At 39.0% G+C, this 19,115-nt stretch overlaps 1 protein-coding gene across 7 annotated transcripts in view; it reads right to left on the reverse strand.

The window, feature by feature from the left end:
• Positions 1-3,797: 3,797 nt before the first annotated feature.
• Positions 3,798-19,115, reverse strand: part of LOC126834384 (apoptosis-stimulating of p53 protein 2-like) — a 106,661-nt gene continuing 91,343 nt past the window's right edge. For 2 of the 7 annotated variants that reach the window (XM_050566256.1, XM_050566257.1), the window contains exons 3-13: positions 14,337-14,515; positions 14,071-14,264; positions 13,012-13,776; positions 12,840-12,921; positions 12,001-12,515; positions 10,525-11,018; positions 8,851-9,011; positions 8,462-8,595; positions 6,960-7,126; positions 6,668-6,867; positions 3,803-4,533 (exon numbers count right to left, since the gene is read on the reverse strand). In XM_050566256.1, the coding sequence (XP_050422213.1) occupies positions 4,477-4,533; positions 6,668-6,867; positions 6,960-7,126; positions 8,462-8,595; positions 8,851-9,011; positions 10,525-11,018; positions 12,001-12,515; positions 12,840-12,921; positions 13,012-13,776; positions 14,071-14,264; positions 14,337-14,515 (2,948 nt within the window). In that variant the 3' untranslated portion in view covers positions 3,803-4,476. Of the gene's footprint in view, positions 4,534-6,667; positions 6,868-6,959; positions 7,127-8,461; positions 8,596-8,850; positions 9,012-10,524; positions 11,019-12,000; positions 12,516-12,839; positions 12,922-13,011; positions 13,777-14,070; positions 14,265-14,336; positions 14,516-19,115 lie in introns of all 7 variants that reach the window. The other 5 variants (XM_050566258.1, XM_050566261.1, XM_050566255.1 and 2 more) reach the window with 4 other exon arrangements.

Consider the following 19,115-nt stretch of genomic DNA (forward strand, 5'->3'; position numbering starts at 1 on the left):
CTAATCGTCGTAAGCCGTTTGGCATGACAGTTTATAAGAAGGTTAGCCCGACATCTTCACTTCTGCGTCGCGTGTCACCCTAAAAAAAGATATTACAAAAAAAAAAAAACACTATCAATTCCATTCCTCCTACTCTCTTTTTTTATTACATTGGATTAGCTACCTGCGTTATTTCAAAGATAATATACTATGTGAGATGAATGCGCAAGTCTATGAAATATATTAATGTAGCACCATTGACAGCACATGGATTCATGGATTGTAACGTATTGTTGAACCAGGATATTAGAGGCTCGCCAAATCCGTTAGGAATCAACGTTTTTACTCCAGTAGAGAGTGATTTACACAGTCAAATGCCATTTAGAATCAAACAAAAATCTTGACTGCTTAAGACGCAAGAACCGTTTGTTAAAAACTGAACTAACTCAAAAGGATGTGATGAACATTTGATGACGGACAACAGGAAAAAAACCTGAGTGAGCGACTGGAAATAGGAACGGGAGATAGAAAATTAGTGTGAAAGAGACAACGCACAAACGGCCTTCGAAATATATAAAACTAATTGCGAGACAGCAGATGAAGTTAGTTTGCGTTGTGGCAAGTACGGCTAGTGCGGATACATAAATGTGTTAAGAAAAAGGGGTCGTCAGACGGATGCTACGAAAGGGGATCAAAGGTGATTTGGTATGATGCGAGGACGTTCGGGGCGCGGGAGATAAAGAATGTCTGTTTTTTTTTTTAATTAAGTTAGTGCGAGGTCAAAAAGTTTACAAAATGGCCCGGGAAAGATGAAGGTACATGAAGATACAAGCGAGTAGACCGACCGACGGACACGGGGACATAGCGGTGATGTGTTCCAACTGAGGCCGAGCAGAAACCTTTTAAAAAGTATAGACATTTTTTTCTCCGAAGCGAGTCCGCTGTTTGGAATAAAAAGAAAAACGTAAACGCTGCAGCAAATAAAATGTAGGATAGCCAATAAGTAATGACGGTAAGGCGAAACGACAATAAAGTACCGTCTGCGTCGGATGCACAATAACAAAATACTATATAAATAGGACCCGGTGCACATGACGGTTAAGACGGATCGGTTAGATTGGATATCAAGCCAAATCGGGGTCGGCTATTCTGTATATTAATCTCACGGGCAAAACGCAACGGCGGAGGGACGCTAACTTAACGGTGATAGAACTTGGAAATTCCACTTGATTTGCATATGGAGGTGGTCAATCACGAGGTTTGCCTTGGATTGAGTCGCTCAGTGGTCTTCTTCTGATCGAGGACCAGATAATATTTTTTACACTTCACCGTGTTTCAAACGAAATTTCTAGTAAACTCATAACCGGAGTAAACACAATAGATTGCACGCGAAAATTGCGCATTCGGCCGTGTTGAATCGGGGAAAAACGCAAACAACAAAAGCGTCAATAAGAGGGTGGAAAAGGGAAAACTTTTCAGATTCAATCCGCTCATAAGAGTTGGTGGTTTCACCGCTGGCTCCCGCCGATTCTTCTACTTAAAGAAAGTTTCCGGAGAAAGAGTAGTATAATTGTCTCAAACTTGTTAGTCGTTACCTTCTTGAACCGTTCGTTCGTGGACGAGGACGACCTTAATGTGTACAGACTTGTGAATTGCCGGGATAACCATCGAAGAAAAACGTTTTTTAAAAAAAATGTAGTTTTACATAGAAATTAAAAACATTTCTTAAAAACGATTTTCTAGAGTAGTCGCTTTTAAAGAATAAAATGAAGTTCTATCTGGACAGTCGAAGAGGAGCGCAACAGTGTTGCCATGCTGGAGATACATATTTTGTTTGCTTGATATTAAAGTTTGGGCACAGTGACACGGTTAGTTAGTTATTCTTTGTACTACCGAAAGGGTTAACGCACAAAGTTAGATTGGACTGTCGTGTTGATTCGCCGCCTCCTCGTTAGCTACACAAAGGTCATATTCGTTTATGGGATTTAAAACGCCTGTATTTATCATATTTCCATCGTCGAAACGGCCCCGTTGTATATTTATTAACAATTTATTTGATTTTTGTCGACGGTTATATCTATATATATTTTATACAATCAATTTCTGTTTATTTATCTTATTTACTCGATTCTGTGATCAAACGCATTCGTTGGATGTTGACTCTTTACCGTGCTTAACTAACAAACGCAGCACTTAACTTGGACGCAACGAACCGTAAGTCGATCCGGTGGAACGTCCAGGATGATAAAAATACCGTTTTTTATATTTTTTAAACGGCTTTTTTTGTTGATAAAATGAAGGTCGAAATGACTTGAGGATTTCCGTATCGTCTTAGACCCTCGTCAATGCACTTTCCGCTTTTCCCACTCGAACGGTGGTCGCGTAAAACTCATGTGTGACACATTACAAGTACAGGTGGTCCGGATTAGAGTGGGATAATACTGTATAAGTAGTATAGGTATAAGCACATATTGTATATTATACGGTACAGACAAGTTGCGTACACCGAAAATATCCGAATGCCTGCAAGGCTTATACGTTTGTGCATTGTGAAACCCTAAAAATAGTTTACATGAACTATTTCACAGATTTGTTTTTCCTCTTTCTAATAATTGGGAACTATTCTGCGGGGTTTGTTTTAACAGGTATTTTTTTTATTATACTTCGTTAAAAAAAAAACACACACATAGGTAACAAAGCAATTTGCCAATCAATTGTGCTGCCTTTAAAATGCAAAGAATGTCTGTCGAGAACAAGGCGTACCTATTTAAATTATTCAATACACGTATAAAGTTATACAAATAATGTTAACGAGAAGATTTAAATTGGCATTTTTTATAAAACCACTGATAAATAAACACTGACAACGCAATCAAATATTGTAATATTGCGTTAATAAAAGCTGGGAGTTATTGCAAACAACCGGTCTATGTTTCGGCTGTGTTGGTAAAATTGTCCGCGAACAGTGTCGCCAACGTCGCAGTGCCCGGCGGTAACACTGGTTCGCGCGTTGTTACGTTTTGTTATTAGGTTAATTAGGTGTTAATTGTTAGGTTCGCCAAATGAACCGAACGGGCTGTATGGGTTGTGAGCTATGAACTTTTTCGAGTCCCCGTCCAAAGTATAATATTTTATCGACCGACTTTGTGTTCTACGACAAATGTATTTTATTTGAATTTTTCTCTCTTCGCAGACCTGCAGATACTCTTCCGGAATGGAAAGCGAACAAACATTTTGCTCGGGAAACGCATAACATAAATTATAAACACACCGTACGTAGGCCCCCGGCAGCTTGTTTAAATTAACAAAAAACATACATTCGCACAAACGGCGTGTCGTCTCACATCCGAGGCACGAAAAAATAAATTATTCACCTTCGAACGCGCCGTGAGAATATTTTATAATAATATAATGTGCATGTACTTACCCGTCGGATATGTCAAACGCCTAGAAAATATTTGTTTTGGCCGAGCCGAAAAGGTATGTTTTTTTATGCGTTGGTTAAGTATTTTCCTTTAGGTTTTTCTCGGTTAAAGTCCTACGCGTTATCTTGCGGACCATAGAAAACTCAAAACACACACACCGAGGCGTATATAATAATAAAAATTTATTTCAATAACAATAATATTGGATAAACAACAAAGAAAAGAAATAATATATGTTTTACAACTATTTTTATACATCACATTGTTTTTTTAAATTTTTTTTTTTTAAGAATAAATTTCTCAAATTAAATCAATATACTTTTACTGTAAACATATATATATATATATGTTACAATGATAGTATAAGAATAATATATTAGAATATAATCGCGTAAAACAAGTGAAAATGTCGTTTAACTACAAAAAAGAAAAATATATAAATATATAATTCGAACAACAACGTATTATGTAACGTTCGGCGTCAAAAATGAAAACTGATATAATAACATTTCCGAACGCAATAAAATAATAAAATATGTTTTTTACACTTTGTTTTTCGATAATTGTAATAATAATATTTGTTTTTTTTGCAAATATTAAATTTTATGTAATTGCGGTAAGATTGCAACTTTATTTTGTCTTTCGTCGACTTAACTTATATAAAAATTAAAAATTATCTTTCTTTATAGTACTATTATAACTCTTATTATTATTATATGCGATGATTTTTTTTTTTTTATCAATAAAATTTGTCATGGTCAAAAACGCATAAATAAACTTTGGTCTTAAATATAACAAAAAAATTATGAACAATATCGATAATCATATTATTATGCGATATTGTTTTATAAATAAATAAATAAATGAAAAATGTATGGGAGGAGAAAAAAACAATGGTTCGAAACAAAAATGTTTTTTTTAGTAGATATGAGAGAAAGTCTTAACATAAAAATAATAATAATGATATCGTGTGATATGCCGTTGTGGCTTTGCTGATCGACCAAGTGCAATCCATCAGCTTTTTCAAAGGCCCCGGCGCCGTTATCGTTGTCATCCAACCGGCGACGGATTGTCATTCTGCCACTGAGGCCACTGTTGATTTTTTGCCACTGATCACTCTGGGATACAACTGGAAAAATTAAAATACACCATTGTAAACCACATTAAAGGTTAAAAAAAACGCACATCTAAGGAGTATAGCTTAACACGATTAGAGCGAAAATTAAAACCACAAGACCGATGGGTGGCTAAGTGTTTGGAAACGAAAAGCTATGAATGTTGGATTTTTTCAAATCAGTGATAAGAGTTGGCTGATAAAAGCCTAAAACGGCGATAGAATATAAAGACGTTTTAAATGAACTCCCAAGGTGACTGTAAGCGTTTTGGTCTAATTTATTTTAAAAAAATGTAAAAAAAAAAAAACGTTGATCTTAAATATGCATATTTCCAGAAAACTAATTTAAGTTTTTAAACTTTAAATTCGGCGGAGAATTCGGTTTGTTTGTAATCAAAATGTTAATATTCCCTTTGGAAGTTGATTTTTATCACGTCTAATAAGGCTAATAATATCTAAAAGAAGTCCGCGCGCATTATTAAGAACCTAAATCTTGTAACAGTCTTAAAATGGCATTTATTTACAAATGCAGCACTTATTTAACTTTTTGTAATTTCATAGACGCCTGTTAATGCCGGGATTTGTTTACTAAATTAAATCAATATTGTTCATTGGTCTAATTAGGTATTTTGTTTTTTATGGCTTTTTGTGTTATTTTGATTACATCTTAACACGCCCAATTTTAGAATTTACACGAAAAAAACATGATTCATTTCTGAACGTTTTTTTTGTTCCACTACAAATAAAAAAACAAATCCAACGCAGCTGTTTGGTCCGTTAAAAAAAAAATAATCATTTATTTCCCCTTTCAAAAAAAATTATTAATCTTAATGTCTATTATTATTTTATTACATCACATTAAACGAAAACGTTGAGTTGAAAAACAAAACAAAATAATACTGTTCGAAATTGTTTAACCGAATGAGCGCGTTTTACTTATTTTGTTTGCAAGTTAACGAACTTTGTTGTGTCAATTCAATTGTATAATTGAATCAAATAAAATAATAATTGATTAATTAGTTTCGAATACCAAAATGGCCATGTCGATTCGTAATTGCCAAAGGAACGATGACATTGCAATAATTACTATACATAGTTAACCTTATTCGGCGGACATATTTTTAATTGTAACAATAACCATAGAACAAAACGGCGAATCCTAAATAATTAAAAATTACGTTGAATTTGCATAAATTTGTATTACAATAAAATATGTTAACGAAAACGCGAAACATACAAATTTGAAGTAGTTGCGTTTAGGCGATTTTCATAAAAATGTAACGCAATTTTCAGCTAAAATTGTTGTGTATATATGTTTAATGTATCTGCATATTATATTAGCATACTAATAAGAATTTTTAATCAGTACTTCAGCTGTACCAAAAAAAGTGTACAATTTTACCAAAAATGCAGAATATTATTTATGTTTTCGGCCTTTTTCAAAGTTCGATTGTATGGACAGATTTTTTTCGGAATCTCCACCATTCGTTTATGTCTCGTTTTTATTGCAGTTGTTATTAACTTTTTAAATATTATTTAAATTTGCAATTGAAAACCCCGCGAGTCGTGATACATTTAAGTTTGATTGTCGAGCCGAGGCAAGTGATTTCACACGCCGGCCAAAGAATCATATGCATGATAATAATTAAATGGAAATATTAACTAAAATAAGATAATAATTTAAATAGAAATTTAAATAATAAACGTGTTAAATTTTTTTTAATAATAATAGATTGTTTAAAATGTTTAATAAAAATAAAAAACTATTTGATTATCTAAATACAAATGTATTTAAATAATTCCCTATTTACAAATGTTAATTGTTTTAAAGCAAAAAAATAATTTTTGTAAATCTCAGGCAACCCCCCCCCCCCGTGTACAACATTTCCAATTTTGATTTATCTTCTGCCGAAAACCGTTTAAAATACTACTACATCGTTTTCCACCTCCTCAAGACAAACACATAACAAGCAGCAGCAACACGGTCCGCGCAAATACTGTTATAGTACAACTACGCGCGAGACGGGGATGAAAGCGGGTGGTAGGGGGTAGGGGCACAAGGGTGGTTTTTTTTAAAATTAATAACGTTCGCGAGAGCTCCACCGAAGTGCTACTCGACGACGGCGGTGCCGACCTACAGGATACTCACCCCCAGAAGGTTGCGGGGAACGTATCCTTCCCGGTCGTCGATCCTGGACCACCACCATTCCCTTTCGCTGTCGTCGCCCTTCCGCAACACGACTATGCGGTCGCCGTCGTCGAACGACAGCTCGTCCTGGTTGTGCGCCTCGTACCCGAACACGGCGTACACGGCCCCGTTGTTCATGATGCCCAGTTTCTCCTGGACGCCTGTAGATTAGATAAAGATACACCACGGTTATCAATCAAGTTTGTCGCTCAAAGTGCGGCGGGGCGAGATTTTCAGCAGCAGCAGCACTCACTGTACAGAAATTCGGAACAACCGTCGAAACCCTCCTCGTCCTCTTCGCACTTCTCCGCGGCCGTCTCCTGGTCGGACAGCGTGGTGGCGAATATGCAGGCGCCGTGTTCCACCAAAAACCGGACCATGGCAAGGTTGTTGCAACTGGCGGCGCAGTGCAACGGAGTCCTGCAAGAACAAAACACAACCGCCGTGTAAACGATTAGGTTTGGATTACCCATAGTTGTTAACCGTAACCATCATAACACCCAACTCGGAAACGTATTAAAAGTAGTTAAAAAACGTGAACACGTCTAACGATTGACCGAACCAGATGATTTTGACCCAATGGCTGTAGAGTTTTACAGTGCAGTATGTTGGACACTAATATCGGTAGAAGCGATTAGCCGCCTTCTCGATTGTTATAGAGTTAGAACTTTGAACAAAATATCGCCTCTTTTTTTATTAATATTTAATATTCGATGCAGTTTTAGCGTTGCTAACTGGCAAGCACAATATAAAACAGTTTTTGGCGTTTTTATATGGCGAATTCCGTGGTCTAGCCATTAAACTGTCGCTTTTCGTTTACAACAACGTTATTGCCTTATTATATTATCCTCGGTATAAGATGAGCAGCAAAAACGATGCGTTTAATGGGTTTCCCAGTCTCCACTTCAGTAAGGCCACTTGACGACTTCCTTAGAGGGAATGCAATTAAACGAAAACATAAAAGTCGTAAGTCCGATTACCGCTCCACTCTTCAAAGCAGGTAAGTAAGGTATTAAATGTTACAAAGAAAATTCAAACAAATAGGGGTTGGGGGAATGAATTATTAAAAAGCCAAGCCGGAAACCGCACTTTATAATACCTAACCGTCCGCCCGGCTGGTACGAAATAATAATTGCACGGTAATACAAAATATATTGTACAATATGAATTTTCATTTTTTATTCATTGATTTTTATATTTTATAGTTATTTTTATGAATTTTGTTTTATTATAATTTATCGTGTGTCACTATTTTTGTATTATTAACGTCGAGTGTTGTCGCATCATCTGTATTTTAGTTCAACAGAAAAGGGTGTTACTCTGTATATATGTATATTTATAAATAAATATGTTCTTTTCAATATTTTTTGTACATAAATAAGTATAAAATATTTAAATATTTGCCAGTAAAATCTAAGCGCATCTGTTTTTGTTTTAGAATTATTGTTTATACATTATTGAAATATATATATATATATATATATATATTGAAGACAACTTATGACCATCACTCGAAAAACAATTTTAATTTGGTTCTTCTGTACATAAACGTCACTTACATCCATTTGATTATCACCACTTTGATTCGAAAAGTGTTAAATTATGCGTTGACGCATAAATATGCACTTTGAGAGTGAAAATCGGACAACAAATAATGGCATTAAAATTCGAACAATTTGGGAAAATCTTTCGCATGAAACGACACTATTTAAATAGTGAAAATTAGTATTGGATAAATAGTAGCAGGTTACTCACCATCCGTCGGAGTCTTGAGCGTTCACATCACAGCCAAACTTAACTAAAAACTTAACAATGTCTATATGGCCGGCGCATATGGCATTGTGTAGCGCAGTTATTCCCTCGTCGTTTGCCGCGCTAGGATTGCCCACCTGCGAATCACATAAACCACAATATAGAGAATACAATTTCCGTTAAATAAAAACAAAAACAATCTAGTTATTTTCTCAGTTACACGGACAATCATTGCACCACGGATATGTTCTATCTCTTATCGCTTATCATTTACATATTATCACCTACCTCTCACTCATCTCATCTCTTACACATAACCTTTTATCGCTTGTATCTATTCTCTCATCACTCAATTTTTATCATTTATCTCATTTGTGAGACATGACTCATACCTGTTCGGCGGTTCGCATGACCAGTTCGAGTTCGCCTTCCAACGAAGCGTCCAAAAGCAGCGCCAGCGGATCGAACGACACTCGCCGCTTGTGGCCGATGCTTCCGCCGGACTCCTTTAGGTTACCCTTTTTGCGGACCACCAGTCTGTTTCGGCATTCCACTGTGCAAACAAACAAATAAATAGTTTAAAAATCGGCTCATTTTCTTCGCTGCACGGAAAAAGCAAATCGTCCCCTCGTCGAGGAGAAACATAATATAAATCATCAGTATGATTTATGACAACCGCCCAATTATAATATTAACTGAACATTTCACACGAGAGTCACCTTATGGTTTATTATGAAAAAGACGGACGATAAGAAGAAGGGATGACACGTGCAACGTTGAATCATGAATATGTTTTTAGTGTTTGATAAATACCCATCTCTTCCCCTCCCTTCCGATATGGAATAAGGTGTATTCTATCAGACTTCAATCGTTCTATGTACTCTGTTTAGAATCGAATTTCAAAAAATAAAAGGATAAACCACGAGAGAGGAACAACATTTCAAGTAGTTAAATTCCGTCGCGGTGTCTACAAGTAGGAGATGAACAAAGCAATTCTATTTAAGCGTAAAGCTGCAGTTTTTAATGCAAGCCCGACCTCGCTGTTTGATCCGGCAAAAAAAACTCTCAACGACTTCTCATTAAAGCCAAGCTGTATTTATTATTATTTTTTATACCCATTTCCTGTAATCGAATTTTAGAAATAATATGCACTCACCACCTTCGCTTTGAATAAACAGTTTATTTAAACAGCTCGGCGATTATATCTGTTCGGCGTAAATAGCAAATTAAACTTTTGTCGATATTATATTTTGTTTATTAAATAAAAATATAACTGATAAAACTACAAGGTGCGTTTATTTATTTATTCATTTTTTTCAAAGGAAACATAAAAACGAATTTAAAAAAGCAGGTGTTTTGTACGACGAAATTATTAAAATAAAAAGGATGGTTTTTTTTTTATGAAAAATAAACATGTCAAATCGACAAAAAAAGATCATCATAGATTACCGGCAGCTTTTGAACCCGCTAAGCTAAATCTAAAGGAGCAACTCCAATCCTCTTAATCACATTCAATTTTTTTTTTTAAATACAAAATTCTACGCTAATTGTTATGATTACCATAAATACAACTCAACACACAAATGATTTACCATTTAATTTTTAATTTGCTTATTATTATATTGTAGCGGTTATTCTCAACAGTATCAGAATTTTTACCAAAAGCGGAACAAAGTTGAATATCGGCCGGTAGTAGCCGTCGTTACCCCATTGGTATAAACCAGTGTACATAGCCTAACCCACACACTTTAGTATTATTAAACTTTTTATTTTTGTAAACCGCTAAACCGATTTATTCGTGTAATAAGTCTATAGGTCGTAAAAAATCGTACACGAATAGTACTTTGTGGGGGGTTTAACACAGTACAGAGTTAGTATAGGTTTAACTTGGAAGTTTGAGAAAAACGTCCAACAAATTTGCAAATTTGCTCAGAAATTTTTTGTGGGCTATTACATAGGATATAGGAAAAGAACATAGGAAAAATAGATATAGAAGATATAGGAAAAAATATCAAAAACCCTTTTCCTTCCCTCTAAAGAGATGGAAACACTCAAACGTTACTCACGTGAAATGACGTCGTCCCTGCCCGAGTCCTGCCCCGAGTCGGGCGACGAAGAGCTATGGTTGCTGGTGCTGTTGTCGTCGGCCGACGATGACCCTCCGCAGAGACCTCCGCCACCGACACCGCCGCCGTTGCTGCCGCCTCCGCCGAACCTGGTCTCCAGCTCGTCGATGCGCTGCGCCACGCTGACGGCTACCCTGTCCGTTTCGTCGGCGTCCTTTTGCGCGGCCTGATGGTCCACGGCCGTCGCCGCCTGAGTCCGGGACTTGTCCGCGACGCCGTTCAGGTCGGTCACGGGATAGGCGGACGTCCGGCCGTTGATGAGCACGGGCAACCGCTGCGGTTTGCCGCCGTCGTTGGCCTGTTGTTGTAGTTCTTTTTGGCCGGCCGACTGTTCCGGAGCGCCAGGAACGACCGCGGGCGGCGCCGGATGAGGAGGTGGTGACGATTTGGCCGATATGTTCATCGACCTCACGCTGTCCAACAGGTGACCGTTCCTAAAAGAAAAAAAAGAACCCAATAAATTTCCTAATCGGATCCCGTTAACATACACTATGGCTTTTTATTGAAAAATTAACAATAAGTTGGCTTTAAAAAAATAACCTTCTAGAGATATGAAAAAACCATGACCTACACCATTGTTGTCTAAATAATAAGTTAGATAGGTCTCACGCCTGAAATTAGGAAGGTGTGGCGTTCTAGGGACCTAACCTAACCTCAACCGAATCAATTTGGTAATTTTGGTACCCGGTAAGCAAATTAAAACTAACAAATTAATTAGTTTAACTTAACCTACCTGACCGCATTATCCAGGTGACTGTTATTGAAGAATCCTAATTTGCTAACCTAATCTAACCATTCCCCCAACGTAATCTTAATTAAAAAAACAAGATGACTCTTAATCCAATGATAAACGACATTACGTTCGGGATGCAACGGTATGACATACGGACTGGACGAAGAGAAAGAGAGAGAACGTTAATTAGTTTTGGATTAAAACGTCTTAGAGTTTGGAACAGTCGTCAAAATAACATTGAGAAAAACGTATTAATAATGTAACCGAATACAAGTTCCAAGCCATTTTAATTTATGATATCTAATTACACGGTACAAGTTGTACATTGATAGGTATAGTAATAAAATGCTGTAAGTTAAATGTTGTAAGTTATAGCATGTACATCAAACTTTCGAGGTATAATTTCGCATTATCGTATTCTCCCATTAAAGTAATACGTTTCGTCGGCAAAAAAAAAACGCGGGAAAGCGCGGTCCTCAGATGATAAAGGTTAACGAATTAAACCGAAAGTCTATTAGAAAATTAACCAAATACAATGTTCGAAAGTCTTATCTAATGACCTGTGGTCAATGAGGGTGGGTTGTGTTGAAACCTTAAAAAAATTCGTTTAGACGTCCGAGCACAGTCAATCAAGTCGAGGTGTAGGCTTAAGAGTTTAAGTACAATTATAACTGTGCACGTACTTGATGTTGCCGAACGCAGACGACCGGATGGACGCCGAACTGGACGAGTTGTCCGATTCGGACGAGTCCACCGAATTGCCGAAGCCGGACTTGATGATTCCGTTGGGTATCCTCGGCGGTGGCGTCAGGTCTTTCTGTTGTCCTGTGACGGGTGCAGGCCTGTCGGCGGTATAGTAAGTACGGCCGTCGTCGGCCGCGGGCTGCTGATTGTCCGTCGCCGGCTGATGGTACTGCTGAGGTAGATGGTAAGCGCTCTGTCTGGGCGGCGGAGGCGGCGTGGACGTTTTGATGCCCATCGGGGGAGGCGGTTTCGGGGGCAGAGCCGGCTTGCTGGCCGTCGGACTTCCTGGTCGGTCGCCGACGACTCCGCAAGGTTCCACGGGTTTGGTCTCCCTGGTCGCCGCCGCCATCGCCGATTGGTGGTTGGCCGCCATCGAATTGAGCACTTGAGGCTGCACCGGTTGTACCTTGGTCGAAGAGGTCTGATAAATAGGTGACACGCTACTAGTCGGTTTCTAAAAGCGCACGTGACGTTCAATTAAACAAACAACAACACATATGAATGCTACAATTACTGCTTAAAACGTGTGCTCGAGTTAATGAACCATAAAAAGCTCTAAAAAAAAAATCAAAAATCTACCAACAATCACAATATTTTTTGCAAATGATAATATACAAATGGCAACTCGTCATCTCTCCAAAAACTCGAAGCCTAGACTATCTAATATCGGTGTTCAACTTGACTATAACTTATTGCGATTATGCTTTCAAATCCATACACACATTTAAGTAGCAATCGGCAGAAGGGTCAAAAGCGTCGAGTGGTTTTCAACTCTTACCTGATGGTTACTGAGGCTCGTCCCTCCGACCGGCTGGCTTCTGGTGTTCAAAATAGGCGGGTGCATCGAATAGCTTAGAGGTCTGATGAAACACAACAAAAATGGAAATATTAGTAAAAAAAAAAAAATAGCGGTAAAAATATAAACAACGGCGATGAAGTGAATGTATTACCTTGGTGTCACGTGATTTGTGGACGAAAGAGGTTTTGTGTGGTACACTTGAGCGTTGATCGGTCGGCTGGAACTCTGCATTTGCAGGTTCTGTCCCAGGTTGGTCATCACTTGGCCGGACAGGATTGGAGGTTTTTTACTGTGTATCGTGCCGTTCATTTTTTGATCGCCGTAACCGTTATTATTGACTAGGTCTCTATTGTTGTCGTCCAACATGTTGTCTTCGTTGTGTTGCCCGTACCATTGTTGTTGTTGTTGTTGTTGTTGGTGCTGCTGCTGCTGCTGTTGCTGAAACTGCTGCTGCTGATGTTGAAACTGTTGCTGATGCTGTTGTTGCGTCTGCATCGGTTGCTGATGATTGCCACCGTTGTAGTTGGCCAGCGGCGAGAATTTCGTGTTGTACGGCAAAGTCTGGTACTTGGGATCGAATTTGCCGAAGTACGCCAGGTCAGCCTGATTGCCGTTGGTCTGCGGTTCGACCTTGTAAACGTCGTGCTTGGCCATTTGATACTGTTGATAGGGATCGGGCGGACACGGCTTCTGCTGCACCAGCGGCTGTTGGGACAATGACTTCTGCTGTTCCGGTCTGGCCGTCGGATAGCCCGTGGTAGCGTGGCTCAGGATGTTGTCTTCGGACTTGCGCAGCTGAGAGTTCTTGCTCATGGCGTCCGGTATGTGGTTGAAAGGTTCCACGGCCGCCACGTTACCGCCGCTCATCTTTCCATCGCACAGCGGCATCATCTGTTTGCCCGGACCGCCCAGAGACCTGCGAAACCAAATCACATAAAATTCGCATTACAAAACTTCCAAATAAGTACTACGAGTACCCATGTCAGACAAATACGTCGATAATATGAATAGTGGAAATTTTGAACAATTTTAGAGCTAACTTGTAAGCTGGGAAAAGTGACATACTAATTTGCGCCATCGTCTCACAGAAATATACAATCTGGAACCCTTACGAGCCTACCTCTGGTGCCTCTTCCCCCCACGCGAAAGTCAACTATAGTAGCTACTAGTCGGCCGAGCAACATGTGCCCTTATGTATGTTACAACTCACCTGTTGTTATTTCCCGGTTTGCTGGCTTGGATCTGATTGGCCAACTGTTGATTGAGCAATCTCTTCCTGTGCAGCCTGGCCTGCAGCTCCGATATCCTGCGGTCGATCGAAGCCATTTCCTCCTGCCGCTTCGACAACACTTCTCGCTGTTGGACCAACCTGGCCGTCTGCTGTTCGCCCAATTTGTTTCGGTACTTTAGGGGGAAAAAAAGAAAAATTTGAAAACTAATTGTCGGCTTACAAGAGACCCACGCCTCTCTACTTACCAACAACTCGGCCCGCAGTTTGTCGAGTTCCATGGAGGCTGGCGACGTTGGCTGCGATTGTCCTCGGCCTTTTTGCACGTCTTCCAGTTGTCTAGTCAACTCGTCCACTTTGGCCACGGCCATGGTAAGTTCCTTTTCCTTCTCGTTGAACAGCGCCCGAATCGACTCCAGGTCCGAAGCTGAAACACAATCGTAGTATACAACGTTAAAAAACTTAAGGCCATCAAAATCCACGTACAGACTTGCACGTATTCATCATTGTGTTTTACGTCCGACATATTTCCAGCGGGTCACGTTCCGAGTTTCTACCCTCGGGGTCGAGTAAAAAAAAAAACAATATAGTTGGATTTCGGTGGAGAAAAAAAAACGTTAACCCTCTGTCTAATCCAGAACTGCCACGCGATATGGCAGGACCGCCGGTAGGGTAGGGGTAAAAAATGTGTGTAACGCCAACGCGACATATAACAAAACCAACACTGTCGGATATCCCCGGAGAGGATATTTAGGTGTCAAATCCCGTGGAAAATTATCCCCAGAGCCCCGGGGCAAGGTGGGGGGGGGAGGCGCTGTCAAAAAACGGTCATAAATTCAGCGCGTGACAAACCGTAACAGATTGTTTTGCGACGGGATAGTGTTATATATATATGGATCCGGATGTGTGTACGTAGGTACATAATAATATTATACATGTGGTGGTAAACCGGGCGAGCATAATTTAACAGTGTGCAGTACGTCGTCAAGTGTTTGAGCAAATACCGCGAATCTCTAATTAACAGACCGAATAATTTGATTTGCGCGCCCGTCGAACGCCGCGCCGTCGCTGTCTGGCTGTTTCCGAACATAATACACCTACTCGTATAGTATATAATAAAAGGGACCGACGTTAAGCCCGACACCCGCCGAAACTTTAATTCATCAGTGAGCAACACATAAAGATATATACACAGACATGCGGGCGCGGTATATAAGGCAGCACCGAAAAATCTAATCTGCCGCCTTCGAAATCCTTTCATCTTTCCAGTTAATTGTTTTCTTCTTCGAGCGCGCGCGCGAAACGGGTTAGATTAACAATGATTAATGGTGGCGCTTAAACAGCGATAAAACGTTTTAAGGCTATTTTTTTTATTTTTTATTTTGGTCTCCAAACTTTAGGAGCGGCGAAACGACGACCCGGAGCGCTAAAAGCTAAGTCGCAAAGTCGGTATATACAAATTTGAGTAGTATTATATACGAGGACAATATTGCCGCCGTCGTTCCCGGCAGAACGGCACGCATCCTTCAAACACAGCTCAGGCGAAGCTACCAATCAAACAAATGGACCGAATAAACCGGCAACAGACAAGGTGTAAGAGATTAAGATGTGAACAAAAATAATAACAATGCATACAACACAGTATTATACGGTTTAAGGAGAGAAAAAAAAACAAATCGTCTGAGCGTTTCCTTTTGACGTCAAAACAGAAGACCGTTTAAATTATTCACGAACCAGACCTTATAAAATATTTGCTATTTAATGTAACTGCAGCGGCGCCCGGGGAATCCTTAAGAACGCAATAAAATAATATATTATGTAAACCGAGTAAACCATAGAGTTATTGAAAAACGAAATTCCACGGGGGAAAATATTATAATAATAAATATGAAAACCGGGATTCGCCGAAAACCGTGAGTGTTTAAAATGTTACAGCGTGTAAACGGTAATAGACTTGGATGTGTTTCGATCACGGTAGACCGACGTCAAGTAAAATTATAATAATAAAAAAAACAACAAAGACGAGTTGACACGACTGGATGAGAAAAGTCGAAAAAAATAATACAACGAAAAATTGCAAGTTATTCATAGACATGGGCGGACTACACACACGGGATGTCTCCAATAGTAAATTAAAACAATTTCGGCCACCGTGATGTACCTATATACATAGATACACGAAAATAAGATTGGATTTTTTTTTACAATATGTTATTATAAACATTTAAAGTTAGGGGGAATGGCGTCGCTTGTACGGGATTCACCTTAAGCTTTGGCGCAGAGAAGGTGTTGGTGCGTTTTTATTTTTGTGCTTAGACCCACGATAACCCTTCAACTACTGGGTCCATTTTTTTATGTAGCACGTCTATAGATCAGCGGTTGTCAGTTCCCCTTCCAAGTGTAAATTGTACTGATAAAAGAGTATATTAATGTGTCCCGAAAAAACATGAAAACTTGGTAGACAACAATTTTTTTTCATCTGATGAAAAATTCATAAAAAAAATACGATTACAATAAACCAGTTATATTGCCTATCAGAAGAGAAAAAAAAATTCTTTGTTTTTAAAATTATTATGCCAAGAACATACTCGCGCCGCAAATTTAGATTTAAATGAGTGTGCTTGGACCAACTATGAAAACCGTGTCGGTCTGGGCGCGGGATAACTTTTTCTATATAGTTTAGAACTTCTATAGGTTAAGGTATTGTTAAATGAAGAGGGGGGGGGGCGTTTTCCCATTGTGACTCGGACAATTCGCCTAAAAGTAATTATCATGCACACAATACTGGGGGGCGCGCGAGGTATATTTTATTCGGTGAGATATTCGAATTGGTTTTGAAATTCGATTAAATACTTTGGTCGGTGGTGTTTAGTGCCGCGGTCGGCGACCCGTTAAATAAACTCTCGGCGCTTTTGTCTCCTCGACGTACAACCAAACTTAATGCAATAAGTAAACGACGGTCGGCCCGAAAAGAACACCACTAAATCGACGGAGAGACTCCCGTTGCATTAAAAAAGAAAGAAAAAAAAAGGATAAAGCGTATTTGGGGGGAGGGATGTTAGAGGGGCGCACGCAAATGGCGGACAATTTTCCAGATGGACCGCAATGCAACCGATGATTTATTATCGTTATAAGACATAATAATATTATATATAACGACGCGAGCGAGCACCGACCGATTGACCGATTATTTATGATGATTCTCCAGATCGTTCCCGGGGGAGACGCGCGGCGTCGGCGGTGTTATCCCGGGATAGGTCCCGATAACAATGGCCCGTGGATACAGCGTGCTCTGGTCCGGGACCGAGACGACACGGTCATTTAACATTTCCCATACGGAAAGGAGGGAGAGAGGACACATAGCCCGTTCGTCGTATTGTACACATAACTAACTCCAACGCGATACACGATAGTGTTATGCGCTTAAGGATTTGTGGCTTGGCTGGTTAGCCCCCGACGATGACGATGACGATTATGATGACGAATAATAATTTATAGGCAAATAAATTACTTAGATTATATATTTTTTGCTCCCCACCGACAAGTTGACTGTCGTTTTAACAATATTAAACTGCCCGGGCTGTATACACAGTTGTATATCTGAACGGCTTGTCGAGTCCCTAAACGTTTCCACGGTAATTATTGTCCAAACGAATTTGTGTATGGACAAAATAAAATAACAATTACATTGCTAATAAAATAATTACTTCTGTAAGTTCTAATAAAATATCACTTGTTGTGTTGCGGTTGAATTGACGTCTCACAAATTACCCAATTACAATATAACGGGGCGAGCGCGTTAGCTTTAATTATTATAAATGTGATTTATTCGTTGAAACGTTAAAAGAAAAAACAACGCCACTCGAAAAGTTTCAAAAATAATAAATTTCAATTTAATTTACACTTAAATTATATTTAATATAGTTTAAATCAAAACGTAAAACCCGTTTAGCACTTTTAATCGTTATTAAAATTATTATAAATGAGCGCTGTATATAACGAAGTGGATTTTCAGTGTTTTTTTTTTTTAATGATGAAAACATTTTGTATAAACAAAAACTTTCAGCGATGGCAATATTATAACGATGGGACTTTGAACGCGAAAACATGAACTCAGACAACGACAACACACAAGTGACTTTTGATGGACTAAACTTGTGTACCGTTTTTATGCGACCGTAAAACGTTGTTGATGTCGTGGCGGAAAGGTAAAAAACGAATCCAAAAATAAAAAAAGAGGTGAATACAAATCCGTATGAAATCTCATTACGAGGATGAAAAGAACTCTGATTTTTGACACCGTCCGTCGGTACGGGCAAAACAATTATAATGAACCGTATCGACTGCAAACTATATTACTATTGTTATTATTATCATACATAATAACAACGCGACGCAGTACCCTGGAGCAAATATTATACATCTTAATTAGGCCGTAAACATTTTTAAAAAAGTGTCCAAAGTTACCGCTATTATTAAACACGTTTAATGAATAAATCATGAACTTTAATGGGACTGCTCGAAAGTAATAACACTCTCTCTCACTAATGGTTATTCATTTATGCTTTTGTTCGGCAAGGTTTTCCGGAGAGACCGCGATAGTGTGGGATGGACAAGGGTGCATGTGGGGTGGGGGAGGTGCGGTCTGTTCACCGGTGGTGTTATGTGAAAATGACTCTCCTCTATAATAGAACGTCGCGAGTCGCATCCGCCGCCGGGTCAAAGAATAAGGTCACCGGTTTGGGTAATTAGCGTCTGGTGAAACGGACTTACCACGGTCAAAAGTTAATTTAAAATCATCCGGACGAAATCCCAACCTTTGAGAGTAAAATTCAGCGACAACGCATTTTCAAATGCGAGCAGAAGACACAAACGGAGCCGCTACATTAAAAAATGTCCTCCCTCTTCGAGTAGAAGATACATTGGGAGAAAAGACATTTTGTTTAAAGCCGAGCACTTTTTTTTTATTAACACAAATAGTCAATATGTCACACGTCCCGCGCATTTCCATTTGGCGGGCTGACGTT

This window comes from Adelges cooleyi, unplaced genomic scaffold, assembly GCF_023614345.1.
Source record: "Adelges cooleyi isolate 19-005CV unplaced genomic scaffold, UGA_ACOO_1.1 ACOO_flye_CR_arks_rails_tigmint_CR_PRNA_21, whole genome shotgun sequence".
Classification (NCBI taxonomy): Eukaryota; Metazoa; Arthropoda; class Insecta; order Hemiptera; family Adelgidae; genus Adelges; species Adelges cooleyi.